Source organism: Typopeltis vanoorti, chromosome 14 (genome assembly GCF_054136105.1).
Source record: "Typopeltis vanoorti isolate ZY-2024b chromosome 14, IOZ_Tvanoo_1.0, whole genome shotgun sequence".
Lineage (NCBI taxonomy): Eukaryota > Metazoa > Arthropoda > Arachnida > Uropygi > Thelyphonidae > Typopeltis > Typopeltis vanoorti.
Window position 1 is genome coordinate 80009706 of NC_143562.1, and position 21073 is coordinate 80030778.

Genomic DNA, 21073 nt, shown 5'->3' on the forward strand with positions numbered 1-21073 from the left:
TCTTTTGACTCCATGGAGGCCTGAATAATAATAATAATGCCAATGATGCTATCTGTTCTAACCCCTAATCTTTCTCAGAACTTTCATACCTGTGGTCTCCATCTGTTGATCAAGTGCTTTATTTCTAACCCAACTCTCAGATCCATAAGTTAAAAGGGTTTGAACACTGGCTTATATACAGCTAGTTTAGTGTTTTGACTAATTTCTTTCTTATTCTATATAAATTTATTAAGTTGACTTCCCGCCACACCAGCTCTTCTAATTCTGTTTTCCATTTCCATATTTAATTTCCAATCCTCTAAAAATTGTTCCTAAATAGATGGCATGTTTTACATGTTCTTTATTCAGGATGCAGATGCTGTTTTTAATGTTTCTGCCAATTTTTATTGTCTCTGTCTTTTTACTGCTGATTTTCATACTAAATTTATTACAACAGTTATTCAATTTAGTAAGAGAATTCAGCAAACCTGTATTGGATTTATTTAGAAGTATAACATCATCTGCATAAAGCAAAGAGCTGAGATTATCATTTACAATTTTGATTTCAAGTGTAATACTACTTTCCTTCATAATGTGATTCAAACAGATGAGTAACAGTGGAGATAATGTGCACTCTTGTCTTACATCTGATTTTATGAAACCATCTTCCTGCACCTCCTTCAATTCTAACTGCTGACTTACAGCTCAAACATAGGCTAAGTATTAAAATAAGTTTCAGGGCGTACACGTGTGACAAAATTATATAAAATCTATTCAAAAACTCCAATATATTTCATCTAACATTACATGGACATCATCAGAGAGATACAATGTTAACTATATTCAAAAGAAAATTACATTCGACTACATTCAAAACCAATAAATTAAATAAATGATTAGACAATGTACAATCATGGGATGCCAATACTGTTGACAAGTTATGAATTCATCATGCCTGTCTGCTTCGTCTCTATAGTCTTCCTAAAATGCATAAGGATGGTAACCCACTATGCCCAATAGTGAACTGTATTGGCTCTCCAACTTAGTACCTTGCAAAACATTTCTCTCTCTCTCTCTTGTCATGTTCAGAATCTCATTGGCCATATCAGCTCTTATATCAAAAACAGTCTTCACTTCAAAGAGAACATAAAAAATCAACATTTGTCTAATAACGAGATTATGGTTTCTTTTAATATAGTCCCCTGATTCACCAACATATCATTACAAGACTCTTCAGTTTTTACAATCTGATTTCCAAGAAGGCAGTGGCAACCTATTTAAATTTACATCAATGCAGGCTATTTTACATGGTATAATTACTTATTCAAACAAAGAGAAGGAATAGCAATGGGTATAGTTCGTCCACAGATTAGAAACCCTTTGACACTTCTGCGCATGTCCCAAAAAGGAGAATCCATTCCGATAATAGGATAATCAATCCGTCTTGTGGGATGAGTTTGTTTATTATTACAGGTCGGAAAATTTAGCTTTTCTTTTACGAACAGTGTAGTTTTTAAAGTGTAACTATTTTGCTTGTATAACAGTTGGAAAAACGTACGTAGAGTATTAAGAAAATTAAAAAAAGGTATAGCATAAAACAAAAATTTAACGAAATTTATTTTTAAGAAAGTTTTCTATAAATTAAAATTATTATACAGAAAAACAGAAATTTTTTTCAAATGAACTTAGATATTCTAAACTTACAGTTGAGAGAGAACTGAGACACTTTAATGTCCTAAACTGATTAATTATTTATGACTTGTTGTGACTCTTTTAACAAACCCATGCAAAAAAAAGGTTGGAAAAAAATAGCATTATCAAATCCTTTTAATCTTCAGAGTCATCTGAATCGGTGTCCGAATTGTCATCACTTTCACTTAAACTGATCACCGAAGGTTCGCATAATTCTTCGATAATTCCATCTCTGTCCCAATATATATTTTCCAATGAGGTGACATGAGAGCAATATTTTCCCCAGTTTTGAACTGTAATACTTTCAATCGCCTGTTCTGAAAGCTTAAAAAGTTTCGACATGTCAATATCCCCAGTTACGTTGTGATGGCGAATGAAACTTTTCACTTCTGCCCAAACGTACTCAATAGCATTAATATAGCAATAGCATTAAAACTACTCAATAGCATTAAAACAAAATCCGATTTCATGAAGTATTTTCCTTAAAGTTTCTCTTTTCCAAGGAAAATTAATTTTTTCTTTAAGCACAGGAATCAATTTCGGAACAGTTGACACTCTTTTCTCGACCACATAAAATTCGTGAATAGTTCTTCTTATAAAGTCTACATCAAAATCATTCAAAGCTACGGTTTTTATGGTTTCCTTTCTCTGGCGCTTTTTTTTAGGAGATTTAAATTTTGGCTTACCTTCACCTTTTGATTCCCTATGAATTCTTTTAACAGTCAACCCCGATACGCCCGCATTCGCACTTGCACGTTTTATGACTTGAGAAAGGGGAACAAGGAGACTGCCTTTTAACGATTCTTTTTCGCAGAATGTCAGCACATTATTCAATATTCTTTTGCAAGAGCTACTGAAACGTTTAACAACAGAACTTGTTGACTGTACTGGATCCATCATACAAATTAATAATAAAAAAAAATGCAAAAAAGTGACAACAAAAATCAAGTTACTACTTGTACAGCGACAGACAAGAAAGCACATGATTTCGCATGTTGGTGACCAATTTGTACATCCTTCATTTCTTTCTCCCCCTTCAGCATGAATCTACTATTCTTGGCAAAACGCCAAGCAGAGATCTACAAATGGTGGGCATACTATAGTCCTATCCACTAGCCTTAGCTGATTATTTCATGGAGCATCTAGAAAAAGAACTCTTTAACACTATATTCCCTTAGCCTCGCACATGGTTATGTTTTGTTGATGAGATATTTGCAATCTGATTCCACACTGAAACTACCATTCAAAAAATTATTGATAATTATCATCCTTCTGCCAGACTACAATCTGATATGAAAAGAATTTCAATATCCTACCTTAAAGGAACCTCAAAACAAATAGCAAGAATTCTTTGTAAATTCAATCTACATGTTTCCTTAAAACCAGCTCAGAAATTGTCTCCCTTCCTACATCAACAGAAGATACATTACCGCCTCTTTCCTTACCAGGTGTCTATCAAGTACTATGCTCATGTAATCTTACTTATCTAATCAATTCAGACTGCCGTTCTGAATTGATAAGAATTGAAGAACACCACGACTATATTTTACCTTTCTGGAATTTGAAAAGCCTGTCCTTGCTTCTCACGCTACTGACAGTAGACACAAAGTTCTTTGGAACCAGACAAAACTTCTTTACTCCAGCAAGTTCAATTTCGATCATCTTTTCCTTGAAACATGTGAAACACCAAGAAATTGTCTGAATCTGAACCAATCAAACTGTATACCAATATCCAAGTTTTAGGAGGTGATCAGTATTAATTGTTCTTAAGTTTTTTGTTTTTTAAATTAATAATTATTTTAAATAAATTTTATTTACTTACTTATTTTATTTTTTAATCTATGCAACTTACTACAACTGTTCCCTTGAACTCTAATAGTGATATACTTCAGCTGCAACTGAGACATGAACTAATACAAGTGTGGTCTGAAAAGTTCTCAGCCTAACAATGAAAAAACGAATTTATAATTTCAATTTTTTTTTTCAACATAATCTCCCTTAAGACTAATACATTTATTCCAGCGATGCTCCAGTGCCATTATCCCGTCACTGTAGTGGTTCTCAGTAAGACCTGCAAAATACCCCTTTACAGCTGCAATCACCTCTTGATTGGAAGAAAAATGATGACTAGCAAGGAAGAGTTTTAGTTTTGGGAAGAGACAGAAGTCAGAGGGAGCCAAATCTGGGGAATAGGGTGGATGTTCCAACAATTCATAGTGCAGATCCCTTAATTTTCCCAATGCCAAAACACCTTTGTGAGCAGGTGCATTGTCCTGATGAAAGATGATTTTTTCTTCTGCAAACTGGGTCTTTTCCCACAAATTTTTTCATCTACTCTGGTTATAAGAGTAGATGAAAAAATTTCGCGGAATAATATTCCCCGATTACTGTTTCATCCTTTTCAAGATAAATAATAAACAAAATGCCTTTAGCATCCCAAAACACTAATGCCATAACATTTCCTGCTGATGGAACCAACTTTGTCTTCTCTGGCATTGAACAACCAGCTTCTGTCCACTGTTTTGACTGCTGACTGAATTCTGGTGTGTAATGGTGAATCCAAGTCTCATCCATAGTAATAAAATGCACAAAATCAGTTTTATTCTTGTTAAAATACTCCAAGGACTGTTCAGAGATTTTCATGCAAGTGCGTTTTTGATCTGCTGAGAGCAAGCGCGACACCCGTCTTGCACAAAGCTTTATCATTTGCAATTCTTCGTGCAAATTATATATATTGTTCTTTTGAAATGCCTATAGTCTCAGCAATTTCACGCACTTTGACTCGCTAGTCATCCAATACCATATCATGCATTTTATCAATGATTTCTGGTGTTGTTACACTTTTTGGACGTCCTTCATGTGGATCATCTTCAAGGCTGGTACGGCCATGTTTAAACTCAGCAGCCCATTTCTTAATTGTTGAAAACGAAGGAGAAGAGTGCCCATAATCTTTTTATGAACTTCATTTGACATTAAACCTTCTTTTACAAAGAATTTTCACATGGATGCTTATGACAGATGTACCAACTTAGAAAAAAAAAATCTTGCCAATAGTGTTTCCATCTATTGTCGAGGCCAAGAACTTTTCAGGTCATCCTCATATGTGGATGATTTATGACTCATGTTTTGATTCATCTCTTGAATGTAGTCAATGGTCTATCTCTCTCTGACGATGTCCACATAACACTGGATTAAATATACTTTTGTTTTTGAATAAATTCTATATATTTTTTGTTACATGAGAATTTTAATAAACAAGAATACTAAAATAGATGTTAGAATTGGAATAGTAAAAGCGACAGTTTGGAGTATTGCAAGTTATGGAAGTGAGTCATGGACACTCAGAAAGAGAGATATGGAAAGAATTAATGCATTGGAAATGTGGTGTTATAGAAAGATGGAAAAGATTAGCTATACAGAGAGAATATCCAATCAAGAAGTTTTATGATGAGTTGCGATGGAAAGAACACTGCTCAAGAATATTATGCAAAGAAAGACCAGATTTGCAGGACATCTTCTAAGAGGTTCTTCAGCACACCTGACAAGAACTATATTACAAGGGAAAGTTGAGGGGAAGAGAAGACGTGGAAGACTAACTAGAGAGTGGTTTAATGACATCGTGAAATGGACTGGTTTTAGAATGACGGAAGTGACAGACAGAGAGAAATGGAGAAGAGCTGCTCATCTGCTGCAACCCTCTTGCTAGAGGATGCTACCAGACGACAACGTAAGCCAAGAAACTTACTTTAATATATCTAGTGCACATGTTCCATTAAAGCTTTGCATAGACTATGTATTGCTTGATATAATCTCCCATTTACATCATATAACTGTAGCATTTTGAATAGCTTTTGTCTTGATACCTTTCCTTATGCCTTTTCCAGACCTACAAAACTTAAATGCAGATCCTTGTTATATTCCAATGACTTTTGCACTATTTTTCTTAAGTAAAAATTTGATATTGACAATCTCTATTTGGCCTAAATCCAGCGTGTTCTTTTCTAAGCTTCTTTCTACAGTTTCTCTTAGCCATTTCTGAAGTATACTTGCATAAATGTTATCAGGAACACTCGATAAGGAAATTCCTCTGTAATTCTCACATCAGTTTTATTTTCCTTTTTTATGGATAGGTACTATGAGAGCTCTACATCAATCATCCAAAATTCAGCCCTCACCAAGCCTTCTGAATTATACAGTATAGCCACTGTAAAACTTTTATATCTCCATATTTGAGCATTTTATGGTCAAATATCATCTACTCCAGCTACCTTTTCCACATTTCAGGTTTTTGATAGCTTTTTCTACTTCAAGTATTGATATGTATTTCTGATTTCATTCCTGTTGTGTGTTTTGTACCATCATGATGTCACTGCTTGTGGATGTAGACACAGCGAATCAATTTAAAGTATGGTTGGATGAGCATTAAGTGCAATAGTGTGTACCTCCCATAATGAGACCCTGACTCCATCAACAATAATAATAATAATAACAATAATAATTACTGCAAACATCTAGAATATCTTTATCTTCGATTTTCATGTCACCTTTATCATCCAATTCCTTTTACAGTTCTCTTTCTTCCATTTTTAAGCTTTTTCAATAGCCTCCAGAATATCTTGCCACCTTCTTGATATTTATTTTCTATGTTCTTACCAAAGTCTTCCTATGAATTTTGTTTAGCTAGTTTTACACAGTGCGTCGCTTTCTTACATTTTTATCTGTATTATCCAAGAGGAAGCTGACTGACTTGCCAGGAACTTTCAGTACACTTCCTTCTTTTCCTTGATTGCCTCTTTAATTTCCTGAGTCCACCATGGTGTTTTGATTTTTCTATCTTTGCAGACAACCCTCACGAAATGCCTCTCAGGCTGAATCAATCATTGTTTTCTTCAGAGTTTGCCACTAAATCTCCAAGGTTTGGTTCTTGTTTTTGATTTCTTTCATTTTTGCTTGGATAATGTTTGTAATATTTAATTCTACAGTTCTCCTCAGAAAGCTGCTTAACTATGGTTCTCTTCAAAACTTTCTTATACACTCTTCTTTTCAATATGAAATTCAATTTTATCCTGCTCAACACCAAATGGTTATCACTTCCTATTTCAAATCCTCTGTACAATATACTCCTGTGTCCTGAACCAGTAAAAAACATCACTATCAACAACATAGTCAATGAGACTTTTCTTATATTTTGCATCTTCTCTCCATATGAATTTGTGCACATTTTTATGTTGGAATGTGGTGTTAGTAATAACTAATCCTTGTCCTGAACAGAAATCCAGCAGGTACTCACCATTATTATTTGTCATTACTTTTCTCTTTTCTTCAAATTTTCCCAAAACATTTCTATATGGCTTATAATCATTTCCAACTCTGCTGCTTAGATCTCTAACAAGGACTTACTTTTCCTTTTTCATTGTGTCAGCTGCTTTCTCTAATGCTTCGAAAAATTCTTGCATTTCTTCATCATCAGCAAACAACCAATCTCCCTTCAAATTATTTTGTATATATCGATGTACAAATTAAACAGAAGCAGTCCAAGCACAGAGACTTGCAGCATACCACTAATCACTGCTTTCTCCTGGATTCTGCTCCTTCATACACTTTTTTGTATTTATCCATCAGCTGTTCTTGTATCTAGATCGCAGTTTCATATCCATCCGCATTTGTTCTAGTTTGTGTAACAGAGTTCCATATGTTATCCTGTCAAACAACTTTGCAAAATCCAAGTGTATCATCGTGTAGCCACTCTCTTTATCCAACTCTATTTAATGACAGCTGAGTTGGATAAAGTTGGACAGCTGACTCTAGTTAGTAAAATTACTAAGGCATGACCAACTCTTTTCAAAGTTATGCTGTCCTTTATAGAGTATCATAATCTTATCCACCCATTCTTGAATTCTCTTTTTGACCAACTTTTCCAATACTTTTACCACTATGTTGGAGGTTTGAGTATTAAACGTACTGGCAAAGAATTAAAAATTATTTTAATTCTTCCAATGTTTCATCTCAGCCAATGCAACATCTTCAGGTGTACAAACTAACACTTTTAGCACAAGCACGTACACACACACACAAAGAAGGGCAATACATTATTAAATGAAATATGGCACTAAGCTTGTGCAAGTCAGATCAGCTCAAACACATTGGTACCACTTGCATGTGATGGAAAGAATTTAGAATGGGTAAGGTATAGTTTTTACAGTTGAAGTGGTGCACATTGTTCATGCTGCTGTTAAAGTCATGGATGTTGGTAATGTGGAAACTCCTTTTTTTTTTTTTTGCATTTATTACTGATGTGTTTTACAATTATTTTGAATATTTTATGTTACTTTTTGTCGTTGGATTTTGTTATTTTTTATGCTTTTGATGGAACTGTTTTTTTGCAGAAGATTACTAAGATCATATTAATTGCCTTCTTATCATGAAAATTAAGTTTATAAAAGAAACCAAGTTACCTGGCCATATACAAAAGAAATATGATGAGATTAAAACATTTCCAGATTTTTTTACCAACTTTCTTTGAAAAGTAAACAAGAATGTCTATAGAATAATGCACAGTTAAAGGACTTTGTTACTACGTTATTACAAACATTAATTCTGTGAAGGAAAAATTAATAAATAAATAAGTGCTGGTACATAATTACATTACTCCCTGATAAGAGAAAAGATGTGCAAATTAAATTGCCATTAACTTACAAATAAACATTAAAAAAATTACAATTTGCTGTTGAAAATGATAGATTTCTATCCATTCCACTAGAGCAAACCTGTGGAATCCATAGAAATTATTTGTTACAGCAGGTTGTTAAATTTTGTAGATTTCCTTCAGAACAACATTTATCTATGGAGATTTGAGGACTTTTCAAATACTTTTGTTATAGCAAGTCTGTTATAACGGTGTTGGTTTATAGTGAGAGCAGACCACATAAATCTGAAATCAACCTGTGAAAATTCTGCAGTGTTTTACAGGACAAAGGAAAAATCTAGAAAGATAAATATTTTTTCTGTATTGCAAGGATAATGCAAACTTCCTATTTTTTTTAAACTTTATATATGGTCTACAGAAGTGAATTAAGTATATGAATTAAAAATAAATCAACAAAAATAAATTAGGCAATAAATGTATTCAAAATAAAATAAAAAAACTAAAAAGAACAAAATTAAATTCATTTGGTAAGGGAATGGGATGCATTCGTGTCAAATTATGAGTTTGAATTAACCTTGCATATTGTAGATTAGGAATCACATACTTTTACAATCACATACATAACACCAGTCTAAATTTGTTTTTTCATCTTCAGTACAAGTAATTCATGAAGGTCACAAAATATTCATCGCAACACCTAATTTATGAAGATAGTTAAAATGCACTTTACCAACTGTACCTAAAAAGTGAATTGGCTGAAACTTACAGCTGCTGATGTCCACCAGAACCATTTTCATCATCATCATCTAGCAATGTTCCAATTGAAAACAGCATTAAAACTCGAATGAACAGTCTACGAGGTTCAGAATTTAACTTGAAACATGGCCCTAGGAACTGATTAACTCTAAAAAAGCACAAAAATAGTCTTCATTACACATAATCACAAGGAAATAAAGTTGTCCATGCCTTAAAAAAAAAAAAAAAAGGTACCTAATACAAGAACATTCTGAACAGTGCAACCATAAAATTCAACAATAATATATAATTAACTCCCACTATAAGCACCAAAGGAGTAAAAAAAAAAGTTAATATGACTCCCATCCATTAATAGTAAATCTATAGTACAACAGGTGAACTAAGGAGTTTTTTTTTATATTTATTTATTATTTTAATTTTTTTAATTATTTACTTATTATTTTTTATATTTATTATTTATTACTTTTTTATATTTTTTTCATATTTACTTATTGTTTTACATAATCTGGAAGTCATGCTCTAGAGACCAAACATGGAACTTTTTCAAGCCACTTCAGATTTCCAATAAGCAAGATCGTGTCGCACTGGGCAGTGAAATTCATCTCCCACCTGAAGACAAATATTCATGCTCACAGTGAGATTTGAACCTACATCCTGTTGAGTTTATTATTATTATTACATGACACCTCCAGGGAGTCCAAGGAGTCATTGCGGGAGAACACTCTCACTAAATACATCTCATCCTCTCCATTATTACTAAATTCTCCTACTGTGACACTACTACCATCAAAACCATCTACCGCCCATCATCACCAACAACAGTATTTTTTTGGCTGTAAATTGTGTGTGTGTTCTGAAGGCCGATTTGTGTGTACACAGGATCAAAAACCCAAGTTTCTAGGAGGGAAAAATCATGCTACCTCTGTATGAGAGTGGCTAACTCACCTTCAATTGAAAAAGCCCACATACTTCTCATCGCAACAAGAATCTTACCCAGTTCTTTTCCAATCAAAGGGTGCAATGTTCCTCTGTTCTTCTAATTGTGCTACAGAGGCACCTGTGTAAATTATGTAAATACCTTCCTGTATGAATGTAATATGGAAAGCAGGTATATTAATTACAAGGCCAACCAGGCAGGCAATTGTAATAAATTTGCTATAGTGAAATTCATTTAAAATGACACAGTAGTTGTCTCCATAATTTTCAAAAATGCATTCGGATCACCATGTAAGCTTAAAAGAAAAGATTCATTAAAAATAGAATTGTCCCTATTCATAATTATGCTTCAGAATATAAACAACACCAGGTGAAGGAAAAATACATTTATTAAACTCACTAATATTTCAATAGTTTGCTACCCAGCATTATCAGAGCACAATTATAATTGTGATAGGTGCATAGCACTGAACTAAGTAATTGTGGGGGAAAAAAAATTCAAACTGTAACTGAAATCAGCAACTAATTTCCGCCCTCTAAGGACTAGACAAACAACCATAAAGTTAATTTAGAGAAGTCAGGCTATCAGGTTTCAAAATGACATCTCCCAGATCTGTGGCAAATTAATACAACTATACTTGTTGAGGTTGGGATACTGCTTCGCAGCTGATGCTGATTCTAAAAATAGTCTCTCAGACCTATAACAACTTCTATGTAATATATATGTTTTCCTCCATCCTTTGTGAAGACCAAACTCTGTGAAGAAGTACCCAGGGCATGGTGTGCCAATCCCAACTTGCCATACATATGATTGTGGATGTAATTTTTGTGTTCTTCAAGACAGATGTTAACTGATCTACCAGTCTGTCCAAAGTATGCTAAACTGCAGGCACAAGGAACTTTATACACTCCAGGATGTTCAAGAGGATGCAGCTGATCTTTAGGATCTTTAGGAGAATGCATGAAGGTAGCTAACTGAATGAAAGGTTTGAAAGTGACATGGAAATTATATTTACTGAGAACTTTGGCTATTTTTTCTGATGTAACCTCAACATGTGAGATGATAATGGTTTCGCATCCTACACACCCACAGTATTTTATCTATTTTGTATGGGCTGTGGCCATTGGCTAAAAAGGTCCGTGAGTGCAGTTTCAAGGACTGCATAATTTGAACAAAGAGCCAGGACCATTTGTCCAAATTACACAGTCCATGAGCCTTGGGCCTGGCTCCCACTGAAGAGACCTCAATAAAGATCGGAACTAGTCTGGGTGGTGGCCCTTCCCTTAATGCATAACATTATACATATCCGCAAGGAGATGTGTTTGGCATTATGGGAGATACTGAGATAGGAGTGTTGGTAGCTTGCTCCACCTATGCACAACACAGGTGCCCAGTGTTGTACCCCTTTACCCCAGTCCTGAAGATACTTTCAGGTGCAAACTTTGTTTGCACACACTTGGATAAAGAATTAAACTAAATTTATTATACATGACTTATTCTTCACGGTATTAACAACACCACAAATACTTTTATCAACAAAGATGTTTTATTAACGCTTATATTTCGCTGATTTTCAACTCAGCATCATCACAGCACAACACACTTGTAAATGCGATAGTGAGTGAGTGAAACAATATAATTGCAAAAGACAAAAGATCTAAAGTCCTATTTTTTGGCACCCTCTAACGAAAAAAAAAAAAAAAAAAAAGCAGTTATCCAGGAGTTTTTCTTAGGATAACAGTCTCTCAATTTTTGGCAAATTAATGCAACCACATTTGTTAAGGGTGAGAGAATTCTTCAAAGCCATTGCTGACTCAAAAAATAATCTTTCAGATCTATAACGACTCCTAAATAGCACATTCGTTTCCCTCCATCTAATCCTGTGTGAAGGAGTGTCCAAAGCGTGGTCTGCCAGTCCCGACTTGCCATATTAATAGTAGCGAATGTATCTTTCATGTTCTTCCAGGCGGATGTTCACTGATCTTCTTGTTTGCCCATAATAGGCCAAGTCACAGTCACACGGAACTTCATACACTCCTGGGTGTGCTAAAGGGTGAAGTTTATCCTTAGGCGAGTGGATCAGAGTTGCCAGCTTGACATGAGGTTTGAAAGTGGTGCGAAGGCCATGTTTCAACAATACTTTGGCTATCTTTTCCGATGTACCTCTGATATAGGGAATAGAAATGGTCATGTTGTATTCTTGTGTATTAGGGGAGGGCAGAGTAATGGGCCTATGTAGTATTTTATCTATTTTGTAGGGAATGTAGCCGTTGGCTAAGAACGTATGGCGCAGGTGTTGGAGTTCAGTGGTCAGAGCTGTATCGTTAGAACAAATGGCTCTGGCTCTGTGTGTAAGTGTTTTTAAAATGCTGTACTGTTGGACTGGATGATGATGTGATTGTTTATGTAGGTATCTTCCTGTGTGTGTAGGTTTTCTGTAAATAGAAAAAGAACTAGTCTGGGTAGTGGCCCTTCCCTTAATGCATAAGATTATACATATCCGCAAGGAGATGTGTTTTGCATTGTGGGAGATACTGAGATAGGAGTGTTGGTAGCTTGCTCCACCTTTGCAAGGAGTTGCACCACTTTACTCCAGTCCTGAAGATACTTTCAGGCACAAACTATGTTTGCACACACTTGGATAAAGGATTAAACTAAATTTATTATAGTCTGACCAAGTGAAAAATAAACTTTCAACACCTTCTCTAAATCCAGAGTAATTTAATAAAAAGGTGGCACACCATTTGGCAGCTCCTATAGGAGGAGATGACCTTGCTAATGCTTCTGCTTTGGAATCTCCACTTGGGTCTGGCTCCCACTGAAAAGACCTCAATAAAGGTCGAAACTAGTCTGGGTAGTGGCCCTTCCCTTAATGCATAACATTATACATATCCGCAAGGAGATGTGTTTTGCATTATGGGAGATACTGAGATAGGAGTGTTGGTATCTTGCTCCACCTTTGCAAGGAATTGCCCGGTGTTGTACCACTTTACCCCAGTCCTGAAGATACTTTCAGGAACAAACTTTGTTTACACACACTTGGATAAGGAATTAAACTAAATTTATTATAGTCTGACCAAGTGAAAAATAAACTTTTAACATGATGAGGTTTAAGCTTTTTGTTAATTTCTTAATTCCTTTGATAAGCTTTTTTTTTGTAATTACATCTTGGTCCAAAAAAATTACCAATACAGTTGTCATATATCAGAGAAGCTTAGATAATTGCTATTATTTCCATCCTAGACTACATTACAAATAAATACTTCTAAAAATATATCCAATATGTTACACCACAACAGTACTCATTGGATTGGATCAGAAATGATTTGAAGAATACCAAATTCAGTCTCTAAACCAATGTCCAGAAGAGAAAACCCATGTCAAAAGATAATAATTAACTAATGAAATGTCTTTAGAATTAAATTATTACACCAATATTTTGCCTTAGTCACCAAGGCATCTTCATGGACACAAAGAAATACACAGGTATACCAGCAGAGTTATGTCGTAACTTTCTACTAATTTTCTATTTTTATTACCTCTAATATCACTATTATCTATTCTACTGTCCAGCCTAAGAAATTTCTATCTAGGGTTATTTCCTTTTCAGATACCGGCAAAATTTATATTATGCTGCGCCAGCCAGTATCCTATAACAGAAGAGATTCTTGCTCAGGGAAACAATCCTAGATTCTAAGGCATACACACATCACTATGCACTTCGTTATGGTCATACACATTTCAGATACTGGCAGTCATGAACTGTAATCTATCCTTAATATACCTTCTAAATTCTTCCCGCTAAGGTTCTATTTTATAAGTAGTAATTTGATCTCGTAATCAGGCATGACTTAGGCATAAGTAATAAAACATGTTTATTGGAAAATTTTAAGACATGTACAACTAAGATGAATCATATATTCAAAAGATCTCAATCTCATACTAAGTAAAGTTCATGCTAAGGAAGTTAATACATTCTAAGTTAGCCAAACACACTAAGTTAGTTTCCAAATTATTAATCAAACTAAACACAATACCACATAAACTTATGATCCCTTTCCACATGCCACTCATTAATTACATATTATACATTCTGGTGTTACTCAATTAAAGGCTATCTGCAATCTTAATTTCACTTATCAAGCTCAGTCATATTCAAATATGAGAATCGCTTCTGAACAATTCTTTTGTTCAACGGAAAACTAGCTAGTCTAAATAAGTATTCTCATTAAAGTTCTCTAATAAATTGTCCACATCTTATAATTACACCCAATTTTCTTTCTTCTAATACTTCCGAAACATATAATAAAGTTCTCTATGTTATTGAATCCTTTCTGTAGGTCTAGTTGCTACCACGTGTTGGTTCAAGTTACCTTCCAATTAGGCAGTCTCTGCGCCTGGCGTTGTGGCTATGTCATCTTTGAACTACTGCCGGACATGAACGTGTTTCTGCCACATCTAAGGGGCCTTTCAGTAGTAACCCCTTGCATTATCTCCATCCGAGGACAAAGGAGAGTTGCTATTGCACTTGGCCAACAGCTCCGTCAGTCTATTCATCATAATATCCATTCTGTCAAGTAGTGGTCTCTGCATCCTTTCAACCTCCTTGTGAATTAGGTTATTGGTTCTCTCATCTAGCAAGGCAGAATTCTCCTGGTTTGTCATGAAGGCTGTTGTCAACTGACTAGGTACAGCATTGAAACGTTCCATGATAGGTTGCTGCAATCTCTCCACTTCTTGCTTTATTAATGAGTGAACATCGCTAAAACTTGGACTGCCAGTAGCAACCTGGTAAGCTGTCTCAGGTCTACTTTCTTCACTTCCTCTCTGTGCCTTCTGTTTCTCCTTTTCTGGATGTTCCTTCACAGTGCCTTCATCCCTATTGCTGTCTCTCTCTTCCTTAACTATATTAACCGAGCGGGACAGATGTCTCCAAGCAGCTGTTCTCTCTCTTTCACGGCTGCATAGCATTCTTCTATGTTGGTTATATTTTTGCCAAATGCTATCTCCCTCAGTTCTTGCCTAAGCCCTATCCTGAAGTGCTGGAAGACTGCCCAGTTCAGATGGTGCTTGTCTTCGTCAGAGACACTCAGAGTATTTGCAAGAGTTAGCAACACCTGTTGTAAAATTTTGATACCTTCTCCTTGCCTTTCTGCACCATTTTCTGGAGTTTCCATAAATTCAGACTCACATTCCTTGCCTTCGAAAACTGAAATATGAGTATTTCTTTGAACTTTTGGTAATTCAGGGTTTCCTTTAGAGTTGGCGAGGAGTAAAAGAAATTCTTCGCCCTTCCTACTAGCTTGCTACGTAGCAAAATTAGCAGTTGGAAGTTGCTCCATTGGCCAATCTTTCTCAGTTCCTCAATATATTCAAAGAAAGTTCTCACATCATCAGTGTCTTCTCTGGAAAACTGAGGGAATATCTGTTGAGGGTTTATAGTTCTGAAGAATTCAGAATCATTTAGTTCTGAGTTTGTCGGGAGAGACATACCTGCATTCAGCTTACAATCTAACATAAAACCTTTCTCTCAAATTTCTACAATCCCAATAAATGCCCGACTGCCTGATATGAGGTCAAAACCAACTTACAGTGATTATGGATCTATTAACCTTAATTTTAGGGCCCTAATCACATCCTGTCGGCTGTGCCATTGTTATGTCATTATTTTTCCTTATATTTGGTTTAGTTTAATTATAATCTTGCCTCTCTACAATTACTATTAGACTCTTCCAATATCGTACTGACTTAAATATCTCTATCACTTCCTATGTTCTTACTCTATATGGGAGGCAAACTAAACTAATCTGGCTGGCCAATCTCTAGATTGTACACGTGCTTAATTCAATTAGTAAATATTAATCCTTAACAAAGAAAGAATCCTTTAATCTAGCTGTCTGGGGCAGTCCCTTTTCGGATCTTGGAAAAATTTATTTTTTTCGCTGCGCCAGCCAATATTCCTATAATAGAATACTCTTATTCAGGGGAACTTTTCCAGACTTTAAAAGCACATTTGTGAACAATTTAGTACCCTCACTCATTAAACTAAACACTCTACTAAGTTATATAATCCTTGTTTGCAGTCGTGACCTCTATTAAAGCATATTATATTTTCTTTCCTCTTTCTCCCGCTATGGTTCAGATTTTATGAGTGGTAGTTTTGGTGCATATTATAGGCAACACACAGATATACAAGAAACATCATATTTAATGGGAATCTTAAATCATATACAGCTAATCATATCTCACATTCAATGTGAGATATGATTAGCTGTGTATGATTTAAGATATACAGCTAATTAAGATTAGCTGTATAATCATATAAGCTAATCATAATGATTGAATATAGCATTGACTCAAACTATGTGAAACTAACTGACATTCTAGCACATAAAAATAAACACATTCCTTTAAGTAAAATCATTAAAACACAGATATTATATACACCAAATAGATCCAATTACCATTCTGCTTACAAGATTAATTACACTCACTAAATATGACACAAACTTCTATAATCATTTCCGGACAATCTGTCTAAAGGAAACTATCTGCTACTAAACAAATACTTAAGTTCTCTAATTCAGTCCACACTTGATTATTACTTTATGAACTTCCTTTTCTTATCTAACAGGGAACAAATATCAAAATCTCTACATTACCATGTCCACGATAGGATCTTCAGATCGGTCTGGTTCTACCTTCTTTGTCCTAACACGACACGTGACTTCCATACGCTTGCTTCTATGTGGTGGGAATTTAACTAGTCGTCCATTCAAACATCTGCTCTGCTCCTGGCATTATGTCCACGACATTCTGGTTCTGCTTTCGATGATTCCTGGCATTCTGCCATAGGAACGTGGGATATGTCTGCAATTCATTTAGACGAAATCTCCAGCGAAAGAATATCGTGCGCTTAGCGCCGTCCGGAACTTTGATCATCAAGGGGATAAACTCACCGTCCAACATTGGAATAATGTCTCGAATCCATCAGAGATCTGCCGGTCAGTGGGCGGGAACGAACAAGCAAAAAAAAAACAGAGCAATGGAGAGAGAGGGAGAGGTGCAAACTCCTTTTATTCTACCTTCTATCTTTACCCTTGGTGCCCTCTTTTGGCTCGAGACTGACCTTCACTGACTGCTGCGATATGGTACTTCACGTGATTTTCGAGTAGCGTCTTTGAAAATTCAGCGTGCGTCATCTTCCAAGATTAACACTGCCTCAGGCTCAGTGTTTTCCCTAAGGGCTCGCACGTGACCCTTGAACTATCATTTACACTGTGTCTGTTCCTTCATCGTATACAAAATACCTTATAAGAACTATACTTTATATGAATTCTCTATATGATTTTGGGGGGGGTTTACACTAAGTTCTGTAATTCTTCATAAAGAGGTAATATTCTAACATTATTTACAGCAGACATTTTATCCATTCTACTCGAGTACAAGCTCATTTTCTTATCTATTGTCTTAGACTTGTAACATCCTGAATGAATAAATTCCTTTCAAAAAATGTTTCATTCAGGATGTAACAGCAGGAAGGCAAACACAAAATAAGTGTGAAAGGTGGGATCCTACAGTCCTAACTACCATCCTCTATGGATGTGGTAATGAAATCCTTTTGAAGGTCTCAAGATGATGGGTCTGATATTTTTGATAGAGACAGTCAAATTTGTTAAGATTTGGGAAACTGTAGTGCTGTGGCAGACTCTAGAAATAGACTTTCAGATTTATATCTACTTCTGTAAAAAAGGGTTTTTCTCCCATTAGATTTAGTGATCCATATGCATGGCATGGTCTGCTACTCTGAACAGCTGTAATGCAGATAGACATAATTTCTATGTTTACACTGACAGATATTAGCTGTTCTTCTAGTCTGTCAAAAATAAGTTAGTCTGCAAGGGATACAGCAGACACCACAATGATCCAGATGATAAAGAGGGTCTTTTGGTGAGTGTTAATTTTGGGAATCGCTTGAAGAAAGTCTGCATGTTATATCCTGGCCTGATTGGCCGAGTGGTTAGTGTATCTGCTCTCCAGCCAAAAGGCTGTGGGTTCGAATCCCACCGTGGGCATGGATGTTTGTGATTGAATGTGGAAATACTAGTAGTGGTGGTCAGCGTTAGATGCCGTTGGTGTGGTTGCGGTTAGTTGAAGTTGGTGGTTGAGTGGTGGAAACGGAGAGTTGTGGAGTGGGCGCCCTCCCTCGATGAGTCTTTGGACTCCCTGGAGGTGTCATAATAATAATAATATCACAACACACCTTAACAGTCAAAACCTGAGGATCTATTTCATTATTAAAAAGGAAAACAATAACTGTCTGCCCTTGACACTTCACCCAGATCCTTATCCATTTAGGTCTATAGACAGCCTACCTACAGTGAAAGATACAACCATCATGTATCACATCAGATCCTCTTCTAGCAGTACAGTTATCAAATATACAGAGCTAGAACCAGCTACTCTAACCGCACTAGTCTCTACACCTAAATGAATCACTTCTTTAGCCAATGGCTTTTCCCTTCACTAAATCAACAGAATTCTCTTCCTATCTCCCAAACTCAACCCCAAAACACAAAAAAATCCATTGCCATTCCCTTCATCTAGGGCACCTCAGAAAAATCAAGTATCCTTAATAAGGTATACCATACAAACCTCCTTCAAGTCATACCAAAATCAGCTACCCTTATCTGCTCAACAAAAAATCTTTATCATCTAGATCACACAATGATCTATATGATGGAAAGTATCATTTGTTCTAATGTGATCTAGTGTTGATAGCATCACTTGCTCTTGAAAACTAACTTACTTTGGACAAACTGGAAAAAGAATAGCTAATATCTATCCTGGAGGAACATAGAAACTATGTCCATTATCTGCACTTCTGAAGCAGCTAACCATGCTTCGGATACAGTGTGTGTTTAGTTTGTATCTGTTTCAAATGCTAAGCTAGAAGTCAAACAAATGCATTTCATCTAACATCATTCAGGCTTTAGAAAACTACAGAATCAAATATATTTTATCTTAAAGGAATTTGCAGCTAACTGTTAGTACAGTGAAAAATTATCAAAAAGAAAAAAAATGCACAGATATTTGGGAACAAATTTAATTTAAATGTGGCATTAAATTCTGTAGAAAGAATGTTTGTCATTTTTTTAACTTGAAAATGAAAAAAAGCATTAACATCTTCCTTTAGCACATGAGAAATACATATGTTATCACCATTATAGATCAGAACTAGCTTTGAGCACTTTTCACATGGATGGAAAATAGAATACTTACACTGAATTTAGAATAAAATAGAATTTTTTTTTTGTATTTGTAATGACTTCTTACAATGAATGCCATTACAAATAAAAAAAAAAGTTATTTTTATGAGTAAGCTGCAGTGAAGTATTTCCTCATTTCAACAAATATGGCTAGTCAAGTAACCAATCAATAACCAAGGCTGCCTCTTTTTCTAGTCCCTAGAGAAATTTTTGCATGATTTACTATAGTGCCTACATATTTCTGACTAGTGTTTTGGACTCTGAAAGTGCCAGTTTGAAAAGAAGCATATTCAAAACATACTTGATAATGAATAAAAAAAAGCTGACAGGTTATCAGCAAGTGCTAAGAGTGGCAAGTGGTGTGCTACAAGGTTCTGTACAAGTTCTCTACAAGGTTAAGCCAATGTTGTTTAACTTGTACATTAACATGTTGACTGCCAACTTTACATATAATGGAACCCATCCATATTTTATAGCAAAACTAGGGGGCTCTGCCTCCTGGCGCCTACAGTGCCCCCCCCTGTGTTCCGGACTGGTAGGCCAGTTCTCCTTGAATTCTGATGACTCGACACTCAGAGTACCCTGAGTGTCAAGTCTTCAAAAGGGGGGGCCTCCATTCCCTGGCGGCAACGGTGCCCCCCCCCCCCCCCCGAGTTCCGGACTGGTAGGCTGGTTCTCCTTGAATTCCGATGACTCGAATTTTGAAAAGTCGAAAGGTGGGGGGGGGGGTCCATCCCTCTGGCACCAACGGCGCCCAACCTCCCGAGTTCTGGACTGTTAGGCCGGTTCTTGAATTCTGATGACTCGAATTTTGAAAACTTGAAAGGGGGGGGGTCTGTCCTCCTGGTGCCTACAGCACCCAACCTCACCGAGTTCTGGACTGGTAGGCCGGTTCTCCTTGGATTCTGATGACTCGAATTTTGAAAACTCGAAGGGGGGTCCCCCCTACCCCCCGAATTCTGGACTGGTAGGCCGGTTCTCCTTGAATTCTGATGACTCGACACTCAGAGTAGCCCCTGAGTTTCAAAACATTTTAAATAACTTGACAAAAAAATGACACAAAAATGTTACATAAAAAGGCTTATCATTTTACATATACATATAGATTACCAGAGAGCTTATGAGCACACAGCCTTCAACATTGAAGTTGCCTTGGTTTGCACAACTCAAAAAAGATGAATTCTTTTTTTTAATGTCTTTTAAGTAATACAACCAAGGCAACTTGGATGCCAAAATTTACATTTCCATAAGCCCTCTGATAAAATTTATAAACTTTTAAGTTTCTTTCTATATTTGGTTATAAAATATGGATAGATCAATAATATCTTCCATCTTAATATCTTTATGCCAAATCGAAGCCTTTTGGCTGCTTACTTTAGTAAGATTATGTATTTTTGGACTAAGCACACTGCAGGCAAAGTATTATATTAATGGGAAATTTTCTACAAGTATTCAATAGAACTAGAGACTGGAGTTATCGTGGGCAATAAGTTAAAGTTTAATGTCCACATTGCAGTGGACTTTAAATTGTGGTATCAGAGAACTTGCATGAAAAAGAAGGTTATTTCCTACTTTACAAGACTTTAATAAGATCACATCAGAACTACTGTCACAGATATGGTTACCCATGTTCCAAGAAGATGGAAAGACAGTTGGAAAAAAAAACCTAGTGATGAGTAACCAAGAGGATAAACAGAATTGTACATAAGTAGAGGGACTGGGAAAATCCACTCATTATTATTATTAACACCAGACCTCCATGGAGTCAAAAGACTCATTGCAGGAGATAAACAC

At 35.7% G+C, this 21073-nt stretch overlaps 1 protein-coding gene across 6 annotated transcripts in view; it reads right to left on the reverse strand.

Annotated features, from left to right (window-relative positions):
• LOC150099700 (fanconi-associated nuclease 1-like) overlaps positions 1-21073 on the reverse strand; it is a 346925-nt gene that overhangs the window by 228415 nt on the left and 97437 nt on the right. For all 6 annotated transcript variants that reach the window (XM_090403992.1, XM_090403994.1, XM_090403995.1 and 3 more), the window contains exon 5: positions 9084-9221. In XM_090403992.1, coding sequence (XP_090260118.1) covers positions 9084-9221 — 138 coding nt within the window. The remainder of the gene's footprint in view (positions 1-9083; positions 9222-21073) is intronic.